This window comes from Parasteatoda tepidariorum, chromosome 5 (assembly GCF_043381705.1).
Source record: "Parasteatoda tepidariorum isolate YZ-2023 chromosome 5, CAS_Ptep_4.0, whole genome shotgun sequence".
NCBI classification, from domain to species: Eukaryota; Metazoa; Arthropoda; class Arachnida; order Araneae; family Theridiidae; genus Parasteatoda; species Parasteatoda tepidariorum.
In genome coordinates this window covers 72,865,194-72,889,680 of record NC_092208.1, presented here as the reverse complement: position 1 = coordinate 72,889,680, position 24,487 = coordinate 72,865,194, and the positions used below count along the sequence as shown (strand labels likewise).

The 24,487-nt window shown below is 31.4% G+C and overlaps 1 protein-coding gene across 1 annotated transcript in view; it reads right to left on the bottom strand.

The window, feature by feature from the left end:
• The window catches only part of LOC107453863 (zinc finger protein klumpfuss), a gene marked incomplete in the record, with an annotated part of 39,502 nt that overhangs the window by 8,676 nt on the left and 6,339 nt on the right, over positions 1-24,487 (bottom strand). Inside the window, 4 exon segments of the mRNA XM_071180606.1 lie at positions 652-2,474; positions 3,758-3,916; positions 5,227-5,351; positions 5,429-5,609. Coding sequence (XP_071036707.1) covers positions 666-2,474; positions 3,758-3,916; positions 5,227-5,351; positions 5,429-5,501 — 2,166 coding nt within the window.

The window sequence follows — 24,487 nt, the reverse complement described above, 5'->3', positions numbered from 1 at the left end:
TTTTGTTATTCCTCTATATATTTCTATCCCCCTTATGCAGTTGTAAAAGAATAAATAACCAATATCGAATGGGTAATATTGGTAAAAAAGCAGTCTTTTTCAAGGGAACGAAAACTAAATAAAATTGTTGAGCAAATATAGAGTTTATAATTCTTTTGATTGTACAAGACTTGATTATGACCCAAGTACATACTATATGGGCCTCGGTCAGCCAGTTTTAAAGATCTTAAAATTTAAAATAAAAATATTAATAAAAATTTCCATATTTATTTTTGAATAAGAAAGATAACACATTTTTTTTTTTAAAGAAAACTTTTATAAGGTTATAAGGTTTTACTTTTTTTAAAGTTAAATTAAAAAAAATAAATATTTCAAAATTGTAGAAAGATGTAGACAAAAAAAATTTCAATTGACAGATAATGGGTTTTTAATGCCAAACATTTTGAATTTTCTGTGATTACCAAGCATTAAATTTATAGATACCGGAATTTTAAAAAAAATTTGCTAAAATTTTAATATTTTTCTTTAAAAAAGTTACATTACTTTTGATCATAAATTTGCAACCGATAAGTCGTATCGAATTGCATACAAGTCTACATTAAGCAAATCCTTCTAAACATAAAATAAATTACAAAAAATCAGAACACTTACCACAATTTAACTGCTCATTCGTGGTTGGATAATTGTCCTAATCCTGTTTCACTGGGATTGCGAACACATAAGGCACTAAGTTTATGAACTGGTGACGGATTTAATGAGCCTTCTTCCATAGACAACAATGGTGGTGGACTACCTTTAATGCGAGGTGGTGATGAAGACGATGACATAGGTGCAACAGGATCGTCAAAGCTAGAACTGCTATCAGGCAGTTCATACCTTGCATGAGTTCTCATATGGCGCGTAATCATGTCCCTTCGGCATGCAGCATACGGACACTGTGGACATTTGTATGGTTTTTCACCTGTATGTGTCCGTTGGTGAGTGCTCAAGTGATCAGACCTGCTAAACACTTGTCCACAAACACGACATGTGTAAGGTTTGATGCCAGTATGTAACCGCATATGTCGCGTTAACATGTCAGATCGTGCGAATGAGCGTTTACAAACGTCACACATATAACTTTTTGTAGATGAAGAAGTGGTTGTGTCAGCTTGTTGACGACTCCTGTGTCTACTGGCCATATGTTTGGCCAGTCGATCGTGCAATGAAAACATTTGACCACAGATGGGACAAACATAAGCCACGTCAGATCCAGGCGTAACCACCTCGACCACAGGGCTTACATTTCTTGGGGAAGCCATAGATGATTCGATTTTGGGAGTTGACGACATCATTGTGGGTGGTGTCCGAGAATCGAATGGGCTACCACCCGAAGAACCTCGTGGGCTTCCTTGGGATTCGCTCGAAAAATCTCTCGCTAATGGTGAGAGGGGGAAGCATGTTGTCGATGATGACGTCGAATCAGAACTAGCCGGAGTATTTGATTTCACTGACAAGTCTAACGGTGAATCTTGAGGAGTTGAGCTATTATCAGAGTCCAAACTTCCTCCTTTTTGTGGTATGTTCAAAGGTTTTGGCCTTCCATTACGAGCGGTAAAGTTAAAACTTTCCGTCTGAGATTCTCTGGGAGGCGGAGGTGGCATCGCGGGGTGTAAGCCAAGGTGAGGATGGCTCGATGCATCTCCACCAGATCCAGTTACTCCAGAATCGGCTAACCATTGTTTTAAGTCCGAATCTGAATGGCTTCTTCTGCGATAATACAGTTCTAGCTTGTTCTGCAACAGGGCAGAATAGGGAGGGGTGATAGGAGACACGGGAGTCATCGGAGTACCAGTGGCCATCATCTTGTGAAAAAGAGCACGCTGTTGGTCAAAGTCCCAATCAAAAGGATGGCCCGGTGGCTGAACGGCCAATCTTCGGCAAAGATGGCAATCACAGATGGGAAAACTCGGGATACTAGTGTTGAGGTGATGCGAAAGAGCGGTGTTCCCCACCGATGCCCCGTTGCCCATGACAACGGGGTGTTCTCCGGAGTAAGGATGATGCGAGATCACGATGGGATGCGAAAGACGAGGAGGTGGTTGTAAGAGTCCCGGTGGATATGGCAATATCTGGAGCGGAGTAGGGCGATTACTTGACAGCCTGTTGCCTGAAGGCGAACTGAAAGCGTCATCATCTCCTTCTATATCTTCCTCCTTGGGGGGTGTCTCAACACCCGACCCCCTTACCAGGGGGGTACAGATACCTGTGGGAGACCTGCAGCTTTCTCTCATTGTGTGTGCGAACGGAACTTTTTTCTGCGGAGAACAAACGGGGAAGGTCGTTGGTCCCCCACCTTCTTCTGGAGGTGAAAGCAAAGGGGAGGGTTCTCCTTGGAGTGATGGTCCGGCAACCAAATCTCTCTTTTCCGCAACATCCAGCAAATCTAATTTCACCTGCACGCAGTGGCTCATTTCAGAATCAATGGAGAGCTGCTAGAGGGAGAAAAAAAATTGCATACGTTAAAAAGCAGCAACGAAAGCGATATATTATTAAATTTTTTAAAACAAAATTTTAATTTTCGGCTACATAAATTTTTTTTTTTTGTAAAATCTCTTTTTATAAAGTATTTTGCTTATAAAGTACCCTTTTTTTAAATGTTAAAAAGGGTCTGTTCAAATATTGCTAAACCATCTTTAAGTAATTTTAGAATCCACCCTCTTGTCAACAAAATAAGTAAATCCCCTCTTTCCTATACTTACATAAGATTTATTTATTTATTTTTTAAAATTTAATTTTCTTGACAAAACTTGAAATTAATGCAATTTTAAGTTATTGTTTTTCGAATATATATTTTTATGTAATACTGTATATATTTTTACTATTCATTATCATTTATTTATATTAATTTTTCAAAGTGTAATTTTTTTCTACGTAAGCTTTTTTTTCTTCTTTCCTTTACCTTGTCAACAAAGATAAGCAAATCGTAAAACCTCTAAAACAGCTTCTAGCTAAAATAGGCTGTCAAAATCAAAAATTATTCACCCTTTTTGTGACAGTTATAACAAGAGCCTAGTGGGAAAAAATTGACTTTTCGAAAATGTTACTTAAATTATGTCTTTTGAAAATCCTCAAATTCATAAGTTTCGAAAGTTGTTGAAGAACATTAATTTATTAAGCTAGTAGTAAACAATTTCTTTAAAGTTCGATACCAGCATGAAAAAAAAAAAAAATTCCGGTAAAATCACCTTGCTTTATAGTAATAATATTTCTGGTTTTAAAAAAAAACTGTTATTCTTGTTATAAAACCAAAATAAACGGTTTTTAGATAAACCATTCATTTAGTAATTTCTCCGTTTATAATAGCTACAGTTTACCAGAAATTCTGGTTTTTAAAATTATAGTTCTTATAAACCACAGATTTGGTAAAAAATATAAAACTGAAAAATAAATTTACCGAATAAATGGTTTTATTGCCCTGCTCAAGAATATCTGGATAAAATTACCAAATTTTATCTCATACCCTATTTAATTGTTAATTTTACCAAAATCTTGACCAAAGCGCATCTTTAAAAAATAATTAGCTTTTTGGAGTTTTCAATTAAGACAGAAACACGATAAATTTTACCCTATTCTGGTAGGTTTGAGCGTACATTTTCCCTCAGTGTGCTTGAATCAAATTCTTGTATAAAGTTTTAAACTTTTCAAATATAAGAGATTTTTTAAGGAAAAAAAATTTTAATTTCGTTAAAATAAAAATTAAAAAATTAAAAATTACTTTTTGCGGGGGAGCTCTCATCTTGGATCGGGGTGCATTATCCTCGTCCACCCTAAACGATTTTTCAGGATATGGTAAAAATACACTATTCTCGCTTGGACTGCTACTGGTACGGCCTCCTTCATCTGAAGATGTAGAGTCAACACTTCGACGTTCCACCTTAAAACGAAAAAGAAAAACATTTAAGAAAAAACAAATAAGAAACTTATAATTAATCAGAAAATATTTAAATTTAAGGAATAAATATTATTAAAACGTTCTTTGTGGTACTTGTACTGTGTCAATGGCAGAAAAAGCATGTACTCCAAAAAATAAATTTAACTTAGAATCGTAATATCGGTATCTTACCCAATAATATGGTGCAAGTTACTACAACCTTGATAAGGTGTTAATTAAATCTATTCAAGATTAATCTTTGTTGCGTGTAATCAAGCTTAAGCATTACGACGTGGTTTAACCAGCTCTAAAATTTTTACAGTGTATTTTGGTTCATAAAATGTTAAACAATAAAAGTAAACTGTATAAACATCAGAGGGAAATAAAAATTTATAGTGTGTTTGAAATAATTATAATTTTTTTACACGGTCAAAGTTTCATCGCAATTATAAAAAGGATGACAACTTTGCATTGAATTATAATATAGTTACCTTGAACAGTAATATGGTGTAAATTTCCCGCAATCTTAAAAAAGAAAAATCAATTCAATGCGATCTTAATTGAACCATGCTTCCGCTTGAGTTGAACCGAAGTATCGCGTCATCAAGTTTAAAAAGTACGATAATATGGTTAAACTCAGCACCATATTAGGGTTGTAAAAATTTTACAGATAATTTCGTTTCGTAAAATGTTTAACTAATGAAATTGAACCATATAAACATCAGAAAAAAAACTTACGCTTTTTAAAATAATTTATTCAAGCATTAATAAAATTGAAATTTTCTGAGAAGGCATCATTCTCATGATCTGGAGTGGCTTAACAAAAGTCCTCAAGAATGAATAAAAATTACAACATAACTAATTCATAACTTTGATTTTTTAATTTAGTCGAAATTTTTTCACAATTCTAGGAAGGAAGACAACTCTGCATTGAATTACAATATGGTTACTTTGCTTTAAACGGTAATATGGTGTAAATTTTCCCCAATTTCAAAAAAGAAAAATCAATTTAATGCAATCTTAATTGAACCATGTTTCCGTTTAAGTTGGGCCAAAGTATCGCGTCATCAAGTTTAAAAAGTACAATAATATGGTTCAACTCAACACCATATTAAGGTTGCAAAAAATTTGCAGAATATTATGAATCAGCACACTCTTAAATTTCTAACAGTGCTCATCCATAAAGCGTCAAACACTCATCCACAATTGCAGTAAGCGTTTTAGTTTAGTCATGTGAAAGAAACATTAGAAAGACACATTCTTATAAGTATACATGTCGAATTGTAAAAAAGATGGACAACACAAATGATTACCTGCGTAGCAAGTTTATCCAAAACTGCGCTTAATCTCTTTCTTTTACGAGTGTTTTCATTAAAGTAATCCGTGACTGGTCCCTGATTAGTTGATGCAATGGATGGAGACGGAGCTGATTTGCTGCCTGAAACAATCTTAATTAGAACATAACGAATTGCTACAAAATTTAATTTTCAAATAAATTTTAGAATTTTTTTTTACCGTCGTCTTCTTCTGCAGTGCTTGTTGTCATGTTATTTCCAATGTCCGAGACCAAGCTCAGACTGTCAGCCATAGTGAGCTCAACATTTTTCCGACAAAGCGCTTTTTATGTAAGCAGATTCAACAGGGAGAAAGTTTCTTTAAATCATCCAGAAGAATACCTTATTCAACGTGTTAGTATCTGTAAAAAAGACAAAGGAAAAGTTAAAGCACATTTTTATTCTTGACAGTGTTAACAAATAAATATAATTAAATGATGCACACAATTTAAGGCTGTAAATTACGACGCAAAATGGTTTGTAGGAAAAATATAGGCTTAATTAAGATAAGAAAACTAAGATTGGGATGTTTATTTCTGTTATCAAGAGAGAAAAGCAGCACATAAATCCTTACAAGACAGTAATTTCTCTTTATTTGAAGAAAAATCCATTGCAAATTGTAAAAATGGTTAAATGTGAGGAAAATATTCAATTTGAAAAATTGAAACTTAAATTAGAATAGAAATTACGATTTGCTTATTTTTCTAACTAGTGGGATGAGTTCAATACCAGAAATATGATTACTTAACATTTGGAAGGGTTGCAGTTATCTTTATAGCAGGGAAAGGCGTTATATTTTAACATTTTACATTCAACCTAATTTAGCTATTTTACCTATGCATGTTTATATATCTTTAACGTGTGTATGCAGAATATTTCACATTGCTCTTGGTTGCTGATATGAATAAACTAATGGTCATATAATTAATTGGCGGGTGACTAAATAAAAGACGAACTAGTTGAAAAGTAAATTACTGGCACGTGAACTAGTTGGCAGAAGAACTGGCTAACTAAACATTTAATAAATGTCAAACGAACTGATTGAAAAGTAAATTAAAACTAATGGCTCAGCAACTGATCAAAAACTAAGTAAATTGGCAAATGGTACACTAACTGATTGAAGACTAACCATATGAAAAGCTTACAATCAACGTATTTTAGATATTCTAGCTAATATATGTATACAGAATATTTCAGCATATTTATGCTGATTTGAATAAACTAATTGCCATATAACTAAATGTTGATGACTAAGTAAAACACGTGTGAACTAGTTGAAAAGTAAATTAATGGCAGGGGAACTGGTTAATCATTGGTTAAAAAGTTAATAAATGGCAAACGAGCTGACTGAAAAGTAAATTAAAATTGATGGTTCAGCAACTGATCAAAAACTAAATAAATTGGCAAATGGCACACTAAATGTTGAAGCACATGAAAAGCCAGAAAACTAAATTCAGAATCCGGTTGAAAGGTAAATTAATAATACATAAAATTGAGGAGATCATAGGTTGATAGTTTGATTGATAGTTGAGGAGATAGTTTATCGATTTGTCTAAGATTATTAGTTAAAAATTTAAACAACCTAAATTGACTAAAGTTTAACTAAAAACATTTAAATAAATAAAATTCCTAACATAAAATATATAATCCAACCAGCCTTAGTCTTAAAAGGAAGAACAATAATGGAAGAAAAAAAAGTACATGAGCATGAACTGTTTCAATGAGCTAGATCCCCTTTGTTCTCTCAAATTAATTTGACAAGTGTGTGTTCAATGCTGACACTCAAGTGTAACAAAGCTTCCGTTGTCACTTGGACATATGCAGGGACTATTATCCAAAGGCATGGAGCCAAATCTTTTGGCAACTTTACCTAAGCATTTGCGCGTGTTAGTATTTTTTTTCTACCTCTCACAGATACTTCTTTTTTCCCTTTAATTTTTTTTATCTTATTTTTTAATTACTTTTCTGCGATTGTTTTGGATGGTGGTGCAAAGTGATTGTTGCGGTGCGCATTCTAAAAACAGTTCTATGGGCGACAATGTGAGTGTGGGAGAGTGGAGAAGGAGTGCATTTCATCCATTGTGTCTAGCGGAATTTATTGTCTTGCCCGAAATGTGCCACCCTCGCAAGATGTTGTTTCAAAAATAAATCCCCCATACTCAACGACAGCTCAGTTAAAGAAAACAAAAAGAAGGTAACGGGAAAAGAAGAAAAAAAAACCGTAATGATACCTTTCTTTAAAGCATAACGGCATTCCCTACATAATTCATTCGTAAATAAATTGTTCCTCTGATCTAAAGTCTCCTACCTAGTATAGGAAGTGCGAAGGTAGGCAACGAACAAAGATTCAAACGTAGCTAAAGCTATAATTAAACCCTTAGAAATATCTTAAAACACTTTAAGCGCATTAAAAGAGTGGTACATGAGATAGTTCCGCTTTTAAATACCTATTAAAAGTAGGGTTTTAACTAAAAATATCATAGAAGAAATTCCTTAGGTTGTGCGAACAAATTTAGGTTACTAAAATCGGCTCTACGTTTACAATATCCGCATCTTGAACCTTTTAATAGGGTGCAAATTTGCTGCAAACTTAATAAGATGTTACCACAGTATCGTGTAACAGGATAAAGAACTACGATGATATGGCTCTTTTTAACGCCATATTACTGTTGTAGCAAATTTGAACGATATTATGAACGATAGAAATTCTTACGGTTGAATAATTAAGGTTAGTAAAATTGTTGAATCACAATAACTATTGTTGAATAACTAAGTTGAATCACAATATCGATATTATGAACGATAGAAATTCTTACGGTTGAATAATTAAGGTTAGTAAAATTGTTGAATCACAATAACTATTCAACAATTTTACTAACCTTGTTGAATAACTAAGTAGGGTTTATATAACTATTGTTGAATAACTAAGTTGAATCACAATATCGGAACTTTGAAACTTTTAATACGGTGCAAATTTGCTGCAAAATTTAATAAGATATTACCATAATATCGTGTAACAGGTTAAATTACTACGATGATATGGCTCTTTTTAACGCCATATTACTGTTGCAGCTAAATTGAACAATATTATGAACGATAGAAATTCTTATGGTTGAGAGCATAAATTTAGGTTAATAAAATCGTTCTACGTTAAATCACAATATCGGAACCTCGAAACTTTTAATATGGTGCAAATTTGCTGCAAACTTAATAAGATGTTACTATAGTATCGTGTAAATAAATTAAAGAACTAAGGTGATGTGACACTTTTTTACACCTTGTAGTAAATGTGAGCGATATTATGAACCAAGCTTTCTATCAGTGCATATTAAAAGTTAGTGTTTAAGTTAGTAAAATTTGACAGTTCAGATTGGAAATTGTTACCTAGTTTAAAACATTTTATATAGTACTATACTTTCAGAAAAATGGATCTATATTGAACCATAATATCGACACTTTGAAACTTAATACGATGTAAATTTACTGAAACCTTGGACGTTAAATTGAACCACAGTGTTGTGTAATCAAGTTAAAGAAGTATAGTAACATGGTTCCTGTTAACACCATGTTAAGTTTGCAGCAAATTTGAACGATATTAATGTTGAACATGATTTGAAATTTCTATCGGTGAAAAAAAAAGTGCGAAGGTGGGCAACGAACAAAGATTTAAACGTAGTTAAGGCAATAATAAAATTTTCAGCTATATTTTAAAACACTTTATGAGCTTTCTAAAAGTTGTCAGAAATGGTCCCACTTATTTAAAAATCATATTTTTTAACTAAAAATATAACAGAAATTCCTTAGGTTTAGAGTACAAATCTAGGTGAGTAGAATTAGATAGTCATAATGGGTACAAATTACAATATTTTCTGTAATTCAACATTTATTTAAATAAAGTGGCATGCATTGGTAATGATTCAGGTTTTTTTTTTTTTCTTCGAAGGTTCTGTTATCGCATGAAATGATACTTTTTTTTACGAATAATATGCTGATTTCGTAACTTTTGTAAGTTTGTAACAATTACTTATGACTGTTAGGTCAAGTTTAGCCTATCTTTAGCTAGCGCTCCCATTGCTAATTCTGAAAATGGCGCAAAACGGAGGAAAAGCCACAGTTTTGAGAAAATGAAAAGCGTTTGTGGTCTAATTTTTTAATATTTGAAGACTTGCTCCAATGCTGTATTAACTGGTCTCATAAAACTCACTGTAAAAAATAGGAATAAGGCATTGATTTTGATAATTTTCATTTTGATAAAAAAAATGTCGCCAAATTGGCTATTTTTAAAAATTTTAATAACTTTTGAAATATTTAAGTTATTTGCCCGCTCTATAGCCCAGATAATTCTTTCACGGCAAGATGGCATGTATAGTTTAAAACTATAGCTTTACTTCAGCTTTAAGTAGTTGTATTTTATTTACTATTCATCACAGAGAAATGATTTTTTTCCCTTTAGTAAATGCAAAAAGATAGAAGTTCACTCGATATTAGACTGTCAAAAAGAATGAACTATTAATAAAGAATATCTAATCGGCAATCAGCATGTTTTTTTTTAATCTTGTAAGAAAAAAAAGGAAATGTGTTAGGTATTTTTTAAGAAATACAGTCAAATTTGTCGCACATTATTCATCACTAGAATGATTTTTTCCCCCTCTTTATAACTGCGATAATAGCGATATTTGCTCGATATTTGGCTATTAAAAAATATTAACCATTAATTAAATAATTTCCCCGCAACAATCGGCTTTTTTTTCCTCCAATTTTATAGTATAATGTGAGAAAAAAGGAAATATTTTAAGGATTTTGTACTCAACGTAATAGCATATCATTTACCATTAATCATATCTTTTACTAATTTCAAAAAAGCGAGATGCTTCGTTGGTACTAAACTGTTAGTCAAAAATGTGTTGCTTAGGAAAATAATAGCTGAAAAGTGCGGAGTAAGATTTTAAGAAACCTCAACATGCTTACAGTCCAAAAAAAAAAAAAAAAAGTACCTCAAATCCATGAGGTTTAATCACGACCTCTCTCAATTATACAATTGGTAACAGGAAACAGTTGTAGCCACTTGCGCGACCTTTCTGCCTTTTACTTGATAGTCACTAATCGTCGTCGGGCGTATCCACCCTCTATCATTAGGAAGTAAGGCTCTATTTTAGGTATAAGGTTTTTTAATATTCTTTTGTTTTTCTCTCGCTTCGGGAAGCTAACGAAGGCAAACGAGAAGTTACAACTTCCGCCATTTAATTGATAGAGAGAGAGAAGAACATCTGCTTCTTTTACTTTTCTTCTTGTTTAACACTGTATTAAATCATAAGGATTATGATTCCACTAAATTGTCGTTTAGTGCTCCGCTGACTATCAAATCATATTTACAATTTTAATACCTCCACCCTGAAGAAAATCTATTGGTTGCCAACTCCCAAGTCTGCTCGACTAGCGCATTTATAAAATTATCTTCGAAAACAATGAAGATATTGTTTTTTTTTCCCTTACCCTCTGAATTAATTTTATTTGTTAACATAATGATGCAATATATAACCTATTATGCAAAAGCGCATTACATACAACATTATAAAATAACATTGTATATAACAATATGCATATTTTAAAACACTGTATGAAAACAACTTTCAACTTTAAGCAAAGGTTTATTATACACATTTAAAAATACAAGTCTGTGTTAAAATCTGAATTTTTTTGTTATTGTGACGAAACTTGGTCACTATTAAATTTTAGGAAGAAAACAACTGTAAAATTTTTCATATCGTAAATAATTCGTAGATTTTTTCATAACGTTATGGTTTCCGACTAACGCTATTTGAGCTTCAAGCGTTTGCGCAAAAATGTCCCTACAAATGGCAGAAATAGAAAATAACGTTAGCGGCACGATTGACGTAAAACAAACGTTTTGAAGAATTTCTAGCGTTTGTGTATATAAATTTTGTTAACGTCGGGTTAACTGTAAGTGATTTATGGAGTTACCTTATCACTCGTAACATATTTGCTGTTAAAATTTCTTTAAATAAAATTCGATCCCTTCGAAATTGGATTCTAAAAAAGAACACGGTTAAACACTAAGAAAATCAACTGTACTGATTGACAATTTATAGACTGTGAAATATTACAAAAATATACAATTTAAATAAAATGAAGATAGAATTTTCTTTATTGAGATATTTACCTGGAATATAATAAAAATAAATGACACAGAAAAAGATCCATATTTCATTCGCCCCCACGTTGTAATAATCGTCTGCATAAAAAAACAAAAAACAAGCACAAAGAATTTCCGAACTACCGATGGCAACATGCTGCGCTAAGCGACAGTTGGGAATATGAGACGTAATCGCAACCGCAGCGTGGTACCTGAAGCTTCTGACAGATAAACAAAATTATGCTTACTCTTTTTTCTTACCCTTGTTAAAATGGTGGGAGAAAAAAAGAAAAGAAGAAGAAAATAAAATTTAAACGTGAAAAGTGTGTTCATTGAGAAGCTAAGCACACGTGCCTGTCTTCGTGGATGAAGAGACATTTTTCTTGCTTTTTATTCCATACTCGCAATCACCATTTATTCGAACATTTTCCTCTTATCTGGTTCTTCGAACCATTTGCTAAGAATAAGAATTTCAGATATATAGAATGCTTTAGACATACCGCCTGATGACTACAAATACAAATAATCAAACACTTAGAGGTGATAGTTTCTCTCTCTCTCTTTTTTTTCTTTTTAATTGATCTGCTGTGTCAAGCTGATAAAAATTAAAACGCTTCACTTAAGATCTAAAAAAAATTGTGAACTAAATTTTATAGATAGATACAGTCGAATACCAATTATTCGGATTGCTTTTTTTTTGGGGGGGGGGAGCAAAGTATTGAGTTATATAGTATTTTCAGACGATGTTCGGTCTGACTTTGAACTTTCATTAGATATTTCTATTATTACTACCCTCTGTATGAAAAATGAACTTAAAAACTCATCTGCAGAATTTTAATAAATTTCATCATGTTAGAAACTCTGAATTTGTTGCTGAAATCTGAATAAATCGAACTTGAACTCAATACGGGTGATATAAGAATATGTACAGATGGATGTTCAGATTTTTTAATATTTGTCCTAGAATGGCCTCTATAGGGCCTATTAGGCTGAATAATGAATATAAAATATCTGATGAATATGAGAGTTCTGTATAAGGCCGATATTGTATCTGAAGTGGCTGTAAAATATCGGGTGAATCGAACAATTCTATATCGGGCCAATATCGGAAAATAACGGCCCTTTGAACCCTTATTGAGGCAAGATTCGTGAATATTGGTCCAATGAGGGACCGAGTTATTTTGCTGCTCGGGATATTATTCTCTTTTACAGCACCAAAACCTTCTCTCAAGATTTTTCGCTTGGATAAAAGTAATCTATTTTCATTTAATTTATTCATTGTCCAGCACTCACTTCCATATAAAACTTTTGGTCTTATCTAGTTGTAATTTTATTTTCCAACTCAAATAGTTTGTTTTGAGCTGAACTCCCTCAATCCAAAATAGCTAGCCAAAATCGGAAGGAAAAAAAAAACGATTCAATTGTCACATTAAAAATAAATGATCAAATGCGTGATGTGAATTTCGTGCGTAATAAAATTGCTTAAAAAATATCGGGAATTAATGTTTTTAATGAGAAAATTCGTTATAATAACTGTAGAAAAAACGATTGAACCGCCTCATGGATTAATTGTGATATCTCTGCAAAATAGGGTTTTTTGCTATAAGAAAATCCTAAAAAATACCTATGGGCGGTTTTTCTATTTTTCCTAAGCAATTCTGGTGTTTTCGAACTCTGGTTGTAAGAGTATAGATGACTATTTTATCCAGATAAATTTTTAATTAAAAAAAAAATCAGTTTCAAATTAATATATTTTGTTAATTTCTTAAATTCATTATAAATAAACATATTATTTCACGCAAATCAATATTTATACTTTTAAATATAATGGATTTGAGAAAACATAATGATAAGCCACATTTTGAAAATTTAGTGAAAAATACTATGATTTTAATCAAGAAAGTAAAATATTTCATTACATTGTGCTATTACATTGAGGAAATTTTAGAAATTATTAAGTATCTATCTGAAACCAGTCGATTGGATTCTGCTCCCAGCTCGCACAGACCATGGCTGACATAAAATATCCTCAGTGGTAGACGGGTCATAGGTAAAAATCCCCTTGTTGTCGGGCTAACCGTGGAGTTTTCCCCTCCATGTAACGCCCAAATGCGGATTTCTATCAAAAAATTTTCCACGAAGAATAGTTTGTCTCAATACTTGATCTATAGCCGCAGTGGATCAGGGGATAGAGCGTTCGCCTATTAATTAAGTGAACCGAGTTCGAATCTCAGCGATGGCTGGTCGATACGAATTCCGCATCTGGCTCGGACCGACCACAGTGCTAACGAAAAATATACTCCGTTGTAGATCAAGGATTAGAGTTCCCTTGCTGTCAGGCTAACCATGAGAGGTTTTCGTGGTTTTCCTCTCGATGTAACACAAATTGCAGTTAGTTCAATCAAAACGTCCTCCACGAAGGCAAATTTATCCCAATACCAAATACAGGAGTTCTCTTGTCTTCTGGATTAAGTTCGAAATTGCAAGGCTATGGAGTTGGACATTGGTAATTGTAACTCAAAATTAGGTTGGCTGTTCGACGAGGGTTATAAAGTAAAAATTATAAAAAATTTTTAAAAAGAATAAAAATTAATTTTGTGAATGTTTGCCCCCAAAATGTCCATGTACTATCTATCTACAACTACCACCTTCTCGTTTCATATCATCTTAAAAAAAGATATAGAGCTTCAGCTAGATTTACAGCTACAGCTCTGTTATTTAACCTATTCCCATATTTCATCTGTGATTTGAGAATTTTCCAAAAAACAATCTCCAAAGCAAGAGAGGTAAAGGAGGAAAGAAAAAAAAAGCTATAAAAACTAAAACTGTTATAAACCTTTCTATCTTTTTAAATATAGACTTCTTTTTCTGAGAAACAAAAGATAAGCCTGGCTTTTACCACGATAAATACACAACTGTCCACAAATTGTCTAGCTTGTGGACGTGAAAAGTTTGCAAAAGTGACACCTGCACCTGGCCTTGGCAGTGACGTAACGGAAGAGACCACTCTTGCATTAATGTCCTTTTTAGTGGGCCCAAATAGGTTAAAATTAAAAAAGAAAAAAAAGGGCATGTGTCTTCGTTTTGACGCCATGTGAAAATGTCCGAATAACGACATATTTTTGGAAAATTAGCCGTCTACTAAGAAAAGTGAACTTGTCGCCAAAATATGGGGGAGGGAGGAGGTGGAGAATGGTGAGGAATTCTGATGGAAGAATCATGTTAATGAAAATAAAGTCCACTTTCTTTAATCGTGTGAAAATGGTCGTCAGTTGAGAAATAGGAAATTTTGGCGGAAACCTGACCTCAGAGACGATTGGCGAGGTTTTTTTTAATGAATTTCAACATATACGATGTTCTTCTATGATAAGCGAGTATAAGATCGCGTGAAGCAGCGTTTCAATGCTAACATTTAGTTTCTTCATAATATTTAGAAGATAAGACATTCATTACCTAAGGGTCCAACAATTGCTTTTATATGTTTAAACAGTGATGTGAAATAAGTGTAAATTTAAGAGTATGCAGAAATGAAATTTTGATGAAATATATCCGTTGGGGGGAAATATAGCACTGATTTTACGTTATAAAACGTATGTTACGTAATTTAAAACTCTTTTATCAATTGTTTAGCATTTCAAAACATTTAATGCCTTTTTTTTATTCAAAATTTAAAATTCTTTGCTTTGTAAAGACTTCATAAACTTTACAGCTTAATTTAAAAACTAAGCCAAATATTCTTCCTTTTTTCAACTTTTTCTTGTAATTTTATTTTCACGATTTGATTATATTGTAAATTTAAGAACCTATAAAATAATGGGCTTGAATCTAAATAGTGCGAATAATCGTTCTGTACTTCAGAAAAATGAACTTAAATTAAATTTTATTTTTTTTTATAAAAAAAGTTTGAAAAAAAATTTCAGTTTATCAATTCAAAAGACAAGTAACTTTTATACTCGTTCCTGACATCTAATTTATGTATATAGAATAGCTATTGCAAAAATTTCGGTATTTTTACTATTAATTTAAGTTTTGAGCATATACGATGCCTCAAAATCAAATAAGGTTAAAGACTTTTCATATAAATGATGAATTATGCCTCAAAACGCAATTCTGAGCGATATATATTTCCTTACTCAGTGCCATAACTTTTTTTTAAAGTGGTATTATTGTAACTTTAAACATTAAAACTAAATAACTAAATATGGAACACATAGGCTTTTAAAAAATTCATCATTTGCATTCTGATTTTGAGCATATATAGAGTATCTTCCATAATCAAGTGTGGCTTATAGCCTATTTTAGCGATAAAACGCTACGAATTATGCGCAAAACTGCAATTCTGTACATTTTTTAACAGAGCTATAATTTTCTTGCTTTTCAATCCGATCTAAACCTTTTTTTATGGACTTAAACAAAAGATAGTACACAAAAATACTTAAAAAATTTCTATTTTTGAGCATATTACTATTTTTAATGGTCGAATATAATTAAAATTCTTATTTAAGAGATAAACGCTATGAATTATGCCTGAAATCGTAATTTTGAGTGATATATATTTCCTTATTCAGCGCCATAACTTTTAATGGAATTGTTAGAGCTTCAAAAGTCAGAACTAAATAAGGAACACAAAAAGTTTTTTTTCTTAAAAAAAATTTCAGCATTTATATTCTGATTTTAAGTAAGCATTATTTTCCATAATCAAGTATGGCTGAAAACCCATTTTAGCGATAAATGCATCGAATAATGTCTGAAACCTCCATTTTGAATGATATACCTCATCACTCTGAGAGAAAATTGCAATCTTTTCGTTACAGATTCAAATCTTTTGTGGTACTTATGTAATTTCAAGGATCGAGTAGAAGTTAGTTAGCAAATCTCAGCGTTCGCATTCCAATCTTAAATTTTAGGCCTATATACTGTTTTTCATAATCGAGTATGGCTGAAGCATACTTTGGCGATAAACGCGACAAATTCTGCGTAAAATCTCCATTCTGAATGATATATCTCCTCACTTGGTACCAAAACTGCAATCTGTTTTTTACACAGCCATAAATCTTGTCTTGCAATGCCCACAAACACACTGTTTAAATCAGAGTGACTAAATGAAAGATACCAGTTCATGTTCTGAGAGTTGTACGGCGAATACGTGAATAGAATGAAGAGGAATTAAAGCTCGCCCCCGAACGATGTGCTCTAGGTCGAAGCCATTTTCTGTCACATTTTTAGACAAAGTTTATCACTGGACAAGAGTTTAGTTTATCAGACATGAAACTATATGAGCAGTGTCCGTCGTCCATCAGGAGGTATACCAGCAACAAGTATTAAGTGGGCCTCTTAGGGTTGACGAACTATAAACGCTTAGAATGATGCGAAAGTACGATAAAATACTTGGATGAATTCCGTGTAATTCTTTTTTTTATCAATTTTTAAGAGCTCTCAGGTCTTTAAAACTTTTGTATGTGTTTCAATGATAAAAAGAATGTGGAATCGTTTTAGAACAAGGCTATGGCTTGAAATTGTCTTAATTTTTGATTCGAAATATATCTACATTATTAAGTGCAAGTTTTGATATTCTGTTAATTTAAGGCGCAGATGCGTTGAAACTATAAATAGATTAACTTTACTTATATTTTAGAAACAATTTTGTTTGATTTAATTTTGAGATTTTTAAACAAGGAAATAATGATATATGTAAGGGAGAAAATAAACTAGTAAAAGTAGGGTTTTTTTTTTTTTTTTTTTTTTTTTTTTGCTGGAAATTTGCTGCTCTCCNAGTGTTGATATATTCATAAGTTGGGATAAAAAATAAACAAAAAACAATAAATTTAAGCAATAACAATAAGCATTAATTATCAGGGTATCCACAAACACACAGATAAAAAATTCCCTAACTTTTCTGCGATTTTTCCATATTCATTTTATCGAATTTCCCTGATATTTGCAAACTTTATTATTAATTTGTCAGCTTTGCCTTATTCTCATAAAATATATAAATATACTTCCTAGTTGAAAATAAACAATTTTCAAAAAATTATTGCTACAATACCACTCTTACTGAAAAATAACTAGGTACCGAAAAAAAAAAGAAAGAAAGAAAGAGAGAGAAAAAAAAAAACAAGCCGAATTTGTAAAATAATAATAACAGTAAAGGAATTTATAAATGCCCAATCCAGAAATAGGTTTAAATCGTCCTTCCAACTCCATAAATAACTGTGCATAAATATTTTAACTGAATTTGTCAGAAACAATTTCGATCCAAAATGTTATTTACTTTATATAAATTAAAGTAAAAACTTCTGAGAAAAAAAAAAATTTTTAGGCTAGCAACTTTTCCTAAAGAACAAAGCCCTTCAAGAAAGCTCCAATTTAAAGATTATCAAATTGCAGAACATTAAATCTTTCTTAGCAGTAAAATACAGTTCGAGTAAGGAATTTATAAAATCTAAACAAATCCAGGTATAGGTTTAAATCAATCGAATTTATTCAAAACATATCAATATTTAAAACGTAGTTGTCAAAAATTGTTCCAAAATGACCACAATAACAGTCCACAAATAACAGTAATAACTGCAGATGAAGAATTCCAAAAGACAACTCTTACAAATTTTTTCAAGAAAGCTTCGGTTTAAACATCATAAGATTTCATATTCCGAAAAATACATCCCGAATTTTCAAAACAATAAAATAATTTATATAATCTAAACAAATCCAGGTATAGATTTAAAACCTAGGAACTAATTCCACACTTATAAATATTAATCAAAAATTGTTCCAAAATGTAACGAAATAAAAAAAAGTAATAACTGCCGATGAAGAACTCAAAAAGATAACTCTAGAAAGCTTCGGTTCAAACATCATCAGATTATAAAGACTCCATATTCTAAAAAATACACCCCGAATTTGCAAAATAATAATAACAATAAAAGAATTTATAAAAAAACTAAACAAATTCATCTATAGGTATAAATTGTCCTTCAAATAATTTATAAATATTGAAAACGAAGTTGTCAAAAACTGTTTGCAGATGCTACATAGTCTATAAATTAAATAGCTTCCAACGAAGAATTCAGGGCAACTTTTGAAAGTGAACAACTCAAGAAAGCTCCAATTCAAATATCATCAGTTGCAAAAAGAAAATGACTATAAAAACTAGATATTTATTGCAGTTTTTCCAATAAATAAAATAAAGAGACGATCCATAAAATATGTCTGTCACAGTATTTGATATTGGCGACCACACGGCTAGAACAGAATATCACTTGACAGCGCACTGTCTCCGCCGGCAATTGTTGATCGTTTTCTCGAATTAATGAACCAATATATCTTTAGCTAAAACACATATATAGAAAATTAAATTCACGTTAAACCTGTCTGCTAGTTGTCAAATCAATATTTACTTTGTTTTAAGTTCTTTTAAATGAAATTAAGAAAAAGAATGAACTGATTTAAATAAATTATTTTTTATTTTATCAGCTTGCTATCTAATCTAGCATGATTTGATCAGAACAGAAACACAGATTATTAAAAAAAANAAAAAAAAAAAAAATTAAAAAAAAAAAAAAAAAAAAAGGAAAGGCACATTTATACTTTCACTTTCATGATACTTATTTAGAAAACAAGTATATACAGTTATGCATAATATTTTATTGAAATTAAAAACTTGATAAGCATTTTTTCCTTTTTTCATCTCGTGCAAGAAAAAGATTTAATCTGACTTTTTTTTAAAGAAATTAAATTTTTAACCATAAGCGGTAAGCTCAGGCCGAAAACCGGTCATTTAGAGCAGTGTTCCCTAACCCCCGAACCGATCAAATGGTACCGGACCGCCCATTTCATTGAAACTGAATTTAAATTCCTTGGCTTATACCCCAAATTAAAAATATTTGTGTTCCATTAAAATTTTATTTATTAAAAAAAAAAGGTCTTTATTAAAATTTATTTAACGTTCTAGTGAGTTCAAATGTTAAATCACTTTAAGTTTATTTTTCGGTGTAACTGTATTTTATTTTGTAGGCATGCTTAAATACAATTAAATTAAAATTAATAAATCAAAATAATCTAAAATATATAAACAATCACCGTCCCCCCTCAAGCGGTCCGAGGTAAAATTATCAAACGTTGACAGGTCCGCGGCGATAAAAAGGTTGGGGAACACTGATTTAGAGCACCGTGACAATTCGTCCCTGGAACGACTTTTTTTTAGGAAAACAGAGCCGTATTAGGATAAAATAAAATAGAACGAGAAATTATAATCTTTTTTTTACGAAATATACATCATTAATTTATGGAAAATCAAGAAAATCTCATTAAAATGGTTAGGGCTACTTTTGACTGAACTGGTTTGTACCGGCTTCTCCAAAACTTAAGGATCGGATAAGCAAATTGAATAACTGCAAATTTCTTGCATTATTTAGGTACTGTGCCCTAATTAAAGCTTTTTTTTATGTACGAAATTGTGGTAAATATTTTTTTTGAAAAACCTTATTCTTTCTATCAATACTAACAGAAAACTTGGTTCAATATTGAATCAGAATACTGACATATTGAGCTACAATACGGTGAAAAATTGCCGTAACCTTAATAAGGTGAAAAATTGGACCACGTTTCCACTCTCGCTGAAGCATAATATCGTGTAATCAAGTTTAAGAAGTACGATACAATAATGCAATATTAAGGTTTCAGCAATGAGACCAAAACTTTCCAAATTTTACGACAATTTTGAAATAATTAAATTGCCGCTTTTAAATTAAAAACTTCACTGGCTCTAATAAGCTGAATTTTTCTAATTTGCTTTGCATAAATACAGATCTATCAAGAATCGTGTATTTTTCAGATTTATTTATTTTTCTCGTTTAATCTTAAATAGAAGAAAAACTAAAAACACCTAAAATAGTTAACGCATCTTACTTCTTTATTGCTATCTAATCTGGTATGATGCCTGAAAAAGATGTTGCACGCTCTTAAATTATTACCATATTTAATATCGTTCTTTTTTTTAGGACTATAATTATAAAATTTTTCTTCGGATGTACCCCCGTATAATTAAAATGAAAACTAGCGTTGAGTTTTTCGCATAAAAATTTAACTTATTTCGCTCCAAACTTGAGCATTTGCATAAAACTTGCATGCAACCAAGACAAAACCTTTATTTAAAAAAAAAGGGAGGAATCACAAACTGCTCTTTAATGACCACTCAATGAATAAACTCCGAATTTTCACGAACAGGAATCGTGAGCAATGCTCGGGGGCTATATATTTATATAATATCTAAGACAGATAAGATAAGAAAAATCAGAAACAACTATTTTTTCTTGAAAAACAGATCTTTAATGATATAATGGAATACAATAGTTTGCTTGGAATTATATCTATGTTGAGGTCGAATTTAATTTTTTTTTTAAATTTATATTTATTAATTTAATTTTTGTCTCAAATTATGCCTTAATATAAAATGAAAAGAATAGCTGTCTAAAAACTATGCATCATTTGGAATTAGGCTAAACGAGTTGAATTATATTATTGTGCAAGTTAAACTAAATTTAACTTGATTACGCGTAATTATGATCTAACTTGATCGGGAAGACGGTTGCTTCAGTTTAGCATTTTAATAAGGTTGCACACCTGTAAATGTCGACTTTCAACATGCACACTGATGGTGATGCTGAATTTTTTTTTTCTCATTTTTATTTATCTTTTGCAACCAACTCCTTTCAACTAAGCATGCTGAATTACGACACTTATAAGCGTCGTCAGTCGTTAAGTTTAGTAAAAAATTATTCCATTAAACAATTCCTCATTAGTGCACACAGCTGAAAGTCGGCTTTTTCCAGTTTAAATAATAAAAATTATTGAACAATGACCATCAGTGTATGCGACTGAATGTCGACCATTTCGGGTTTAAATTATATAATAATAAAAAATTTTCAACAATGACATTCAGTGCATGAGGTTAAATGTCAACTCTTTCCAGTCTAAATGATACCAATAATAATGAAAATTACTTAACAATGACTATCAGTGCATGCGACTGAATGTCTACATTTTCCGGTCTAAATATTAAAATAATAAAAAAATAATCAACAATGACCATCAGTGCATGCGATTGAATGTCAACCACTTCGGGTCTAAATAATATAATAATTATTCAACAATGACCATCAGTGCATCAGGCTGAATGTCGACTTTTTCCGGTCTAAATGATACAATAATAATACAAATTATTCAACAATGACCATCAGAGCATGCAGCTGAATATCGACTTTTCTGGCCTAAATGATACTAATAATAATGAAAATTATTCAAAAATAACTATCAGGGCAGGCAGCTGTCTGACAACACTTTCTGATCTGAATAACATAATTAAAATTATTCAGCAATGACCATCAGTGCATGCGGTTGAATGTCGATATTTTCTGAACTAAATAAAAGAATTAAAAACTTATTCAACATTCACTATTGAAGGTTAACATTTACTAATTTCGGTCTTTCACAGTATATCATATATACAACCCCTTAGGAGAATTTTCCGTTTGAGATGCCGTGACTGTATCAATATTTTGCGGCCCCGGTACCATTAGTATTCGAACCTTTTTAGAAGAAAGAACACTTGACTCATTTAATCACAAAGGTTAGCCGACGGAAAATTTTATTTCCCTCAATATTCATTGTTTTGTTTTTTATTTCTCTTTCCCTTTCATTTGTAATTCACCCCCTCTTTTGTGACCATTAGCGTTTTGGATTTGAGTTTTTATGATTCACTTCATTATTTAATTCACAATTAATTCTAATCGGAGATATTTAATGCGGCGATTATCATAAGAAACGGAGCACGGATTCTCTCTTTCTTTTTTTTAAGTTGGAAGGATTTGCCTTATTTGTTCTTAATGCTTGCCCTCTGGTTGTTCCGATGGAGTGCACCCTCGCTCAGGTACTGTACGAAAAAATAAGAGAAAGAAAGAAAAAAACTATTTAGCTTCTTTTAAAAAAATCAGTTTTTTATTTTTTTAATGAAACGTGAGGCAACATCAATTTTCTAATTTTTGTTTGAAGTTATTCAATTTTCATATGGACATTAAAAGACTGCATAAAGGAACAATAAATTCCGGAACAATTACAATTTGGAACAAATTCTGTTAATTGAAAACGAACTCTTTTGTAAATAAGAAGTTGTTCTTATCATTTTATGAGAAGTATAGATAAAAAAATCATTGTTTCTTCAGATGTATCAAGCACTTGATACATCGTAATTGATAATAAGTATTATTTAGAATATGCACCAAGGATTAAGTACGAATAGTTAACACTAAACATATCTAGACTTTACAATACAATACAACATAGAATAACTAGCCTTTTGATCGATTATTGTATCTTTTGTGTTAATGCCTATTGTTCCATAAAATATATTATTCAGAATATGCATCATATTATGAGCTATTTAGGACATAGAATTCGTTGTAGTATGAAAATAAGATATTACCCGATTAAAAGCTTCATTTACTTCAAAAATGCATGAAAAGTAAATAAAAAGTTGACATGTTTCAAGCGCTTTAAAAATGGGCGCTCATTTTCAGGACTGGTCAGACGTGAATGAAAAATGCCTTGAAAATGTTCGAATATATGTATTTTTGAAGCGAATGAAGTTTCTAATCGGGTAATATCTTATCGCTTCAGTTTCTTAGGATTATTTAATTATAATAAAATATTTTAAATACATTCTAAGGGATATAAAATCCGAAAAAACATAGTAATAAAGGACTTATTAATGTAACGAACACGTAATTTTCCTGACTACAATTTTCGTTTTGACCTGAGGCATGATGATATTACTTATAACTATAGAGAAAAAGTATCCATTGCGAATGAAAGTAAATTACCCGGTTATACTTGATAACATATTTCTGTGCAACAGAATGATATAACACGAAAATGATGATTTTTTCTATGCAAAATCATTTTCGAAGCATACTTCTGCGCAAAACTGAATACCAAATAGAATACATGCCTCATCAGACACTAATAAATAAGACACTACCATCTATACAGTCTTAATCTGTAAAGAATTAAATTTTTACTAAGTAAGAAATTAGTTAAAATTTTGTAGTCCAGTTTTTCTTACTGTTTTTAAGCTCAAATAACTATATACGAGAGAATGCATATATTTCTGTGCAAAACTGAACACCAAGTAGATTCCATATTACATCAGACACCAAATAAAGTACAATATATTGAATTGCTCCAATTGATAAGGAATTAAATTTCGACTAAATAAAATTTGTTAAAATTTTGTCGTCTAGCTTTCCTTTGTATTTTCAAGCTCAAATAACCATGTGTAAGGTCAGGCTCAAATAATTATACATATGCACATAACTGAACTGAAAAATGAGCAAAACTAAATACCCAACAGAATCTATATTACACCAGACACATAATGAAACACAATACATTAAGTTATTGATAAGGAATTAAATTTCGATTGATAAGGAATTAAATTTCAATTGATAAAGAATTAAATTTCGATTCACTAAAAAATAAAAATTTTATTGTCTAGCTTTATTGGTGACTTCAAACTCAAAGAAACGAGTACAGAGTAAAGAAATTCAAAGAATAGTCCTTAGAATAATTGTGGAGCAATTTACTATCAGGGATTGAGCAGGACATTCCAGACACCCTTCCAATAGAATCTATTTATCGCCTGAGGACAGTACTATAGGTCCGCCTCCTACACTTAAAGAAATGGGGTGTAAAAAATGTTATCTTTCCCCGAGTACACCCACGTTGGAAGTAACTTTCCTAGAAAAAGTCATAAATAACCTCTAATAGTTAGGCTAGACTGTGGCATCGGCACTTTGTGCAAAAGAAATATTTAGATACTTACAACAATAGGTCACTGACAACAATGAACTAATCACAGGAGTCTGAATTTAACAGACGTCTGCAAAGACTAATGATGTTACTTTACTCTTTAATTTTATTTTCAACACCCTGGAGAAAGAAAGAGGCACTCTCTCTCTATCACTTTCATTGCTAGTACAAAATGAACCATATTAGCAATATATATATACATATATACATTTATTTCCCTCA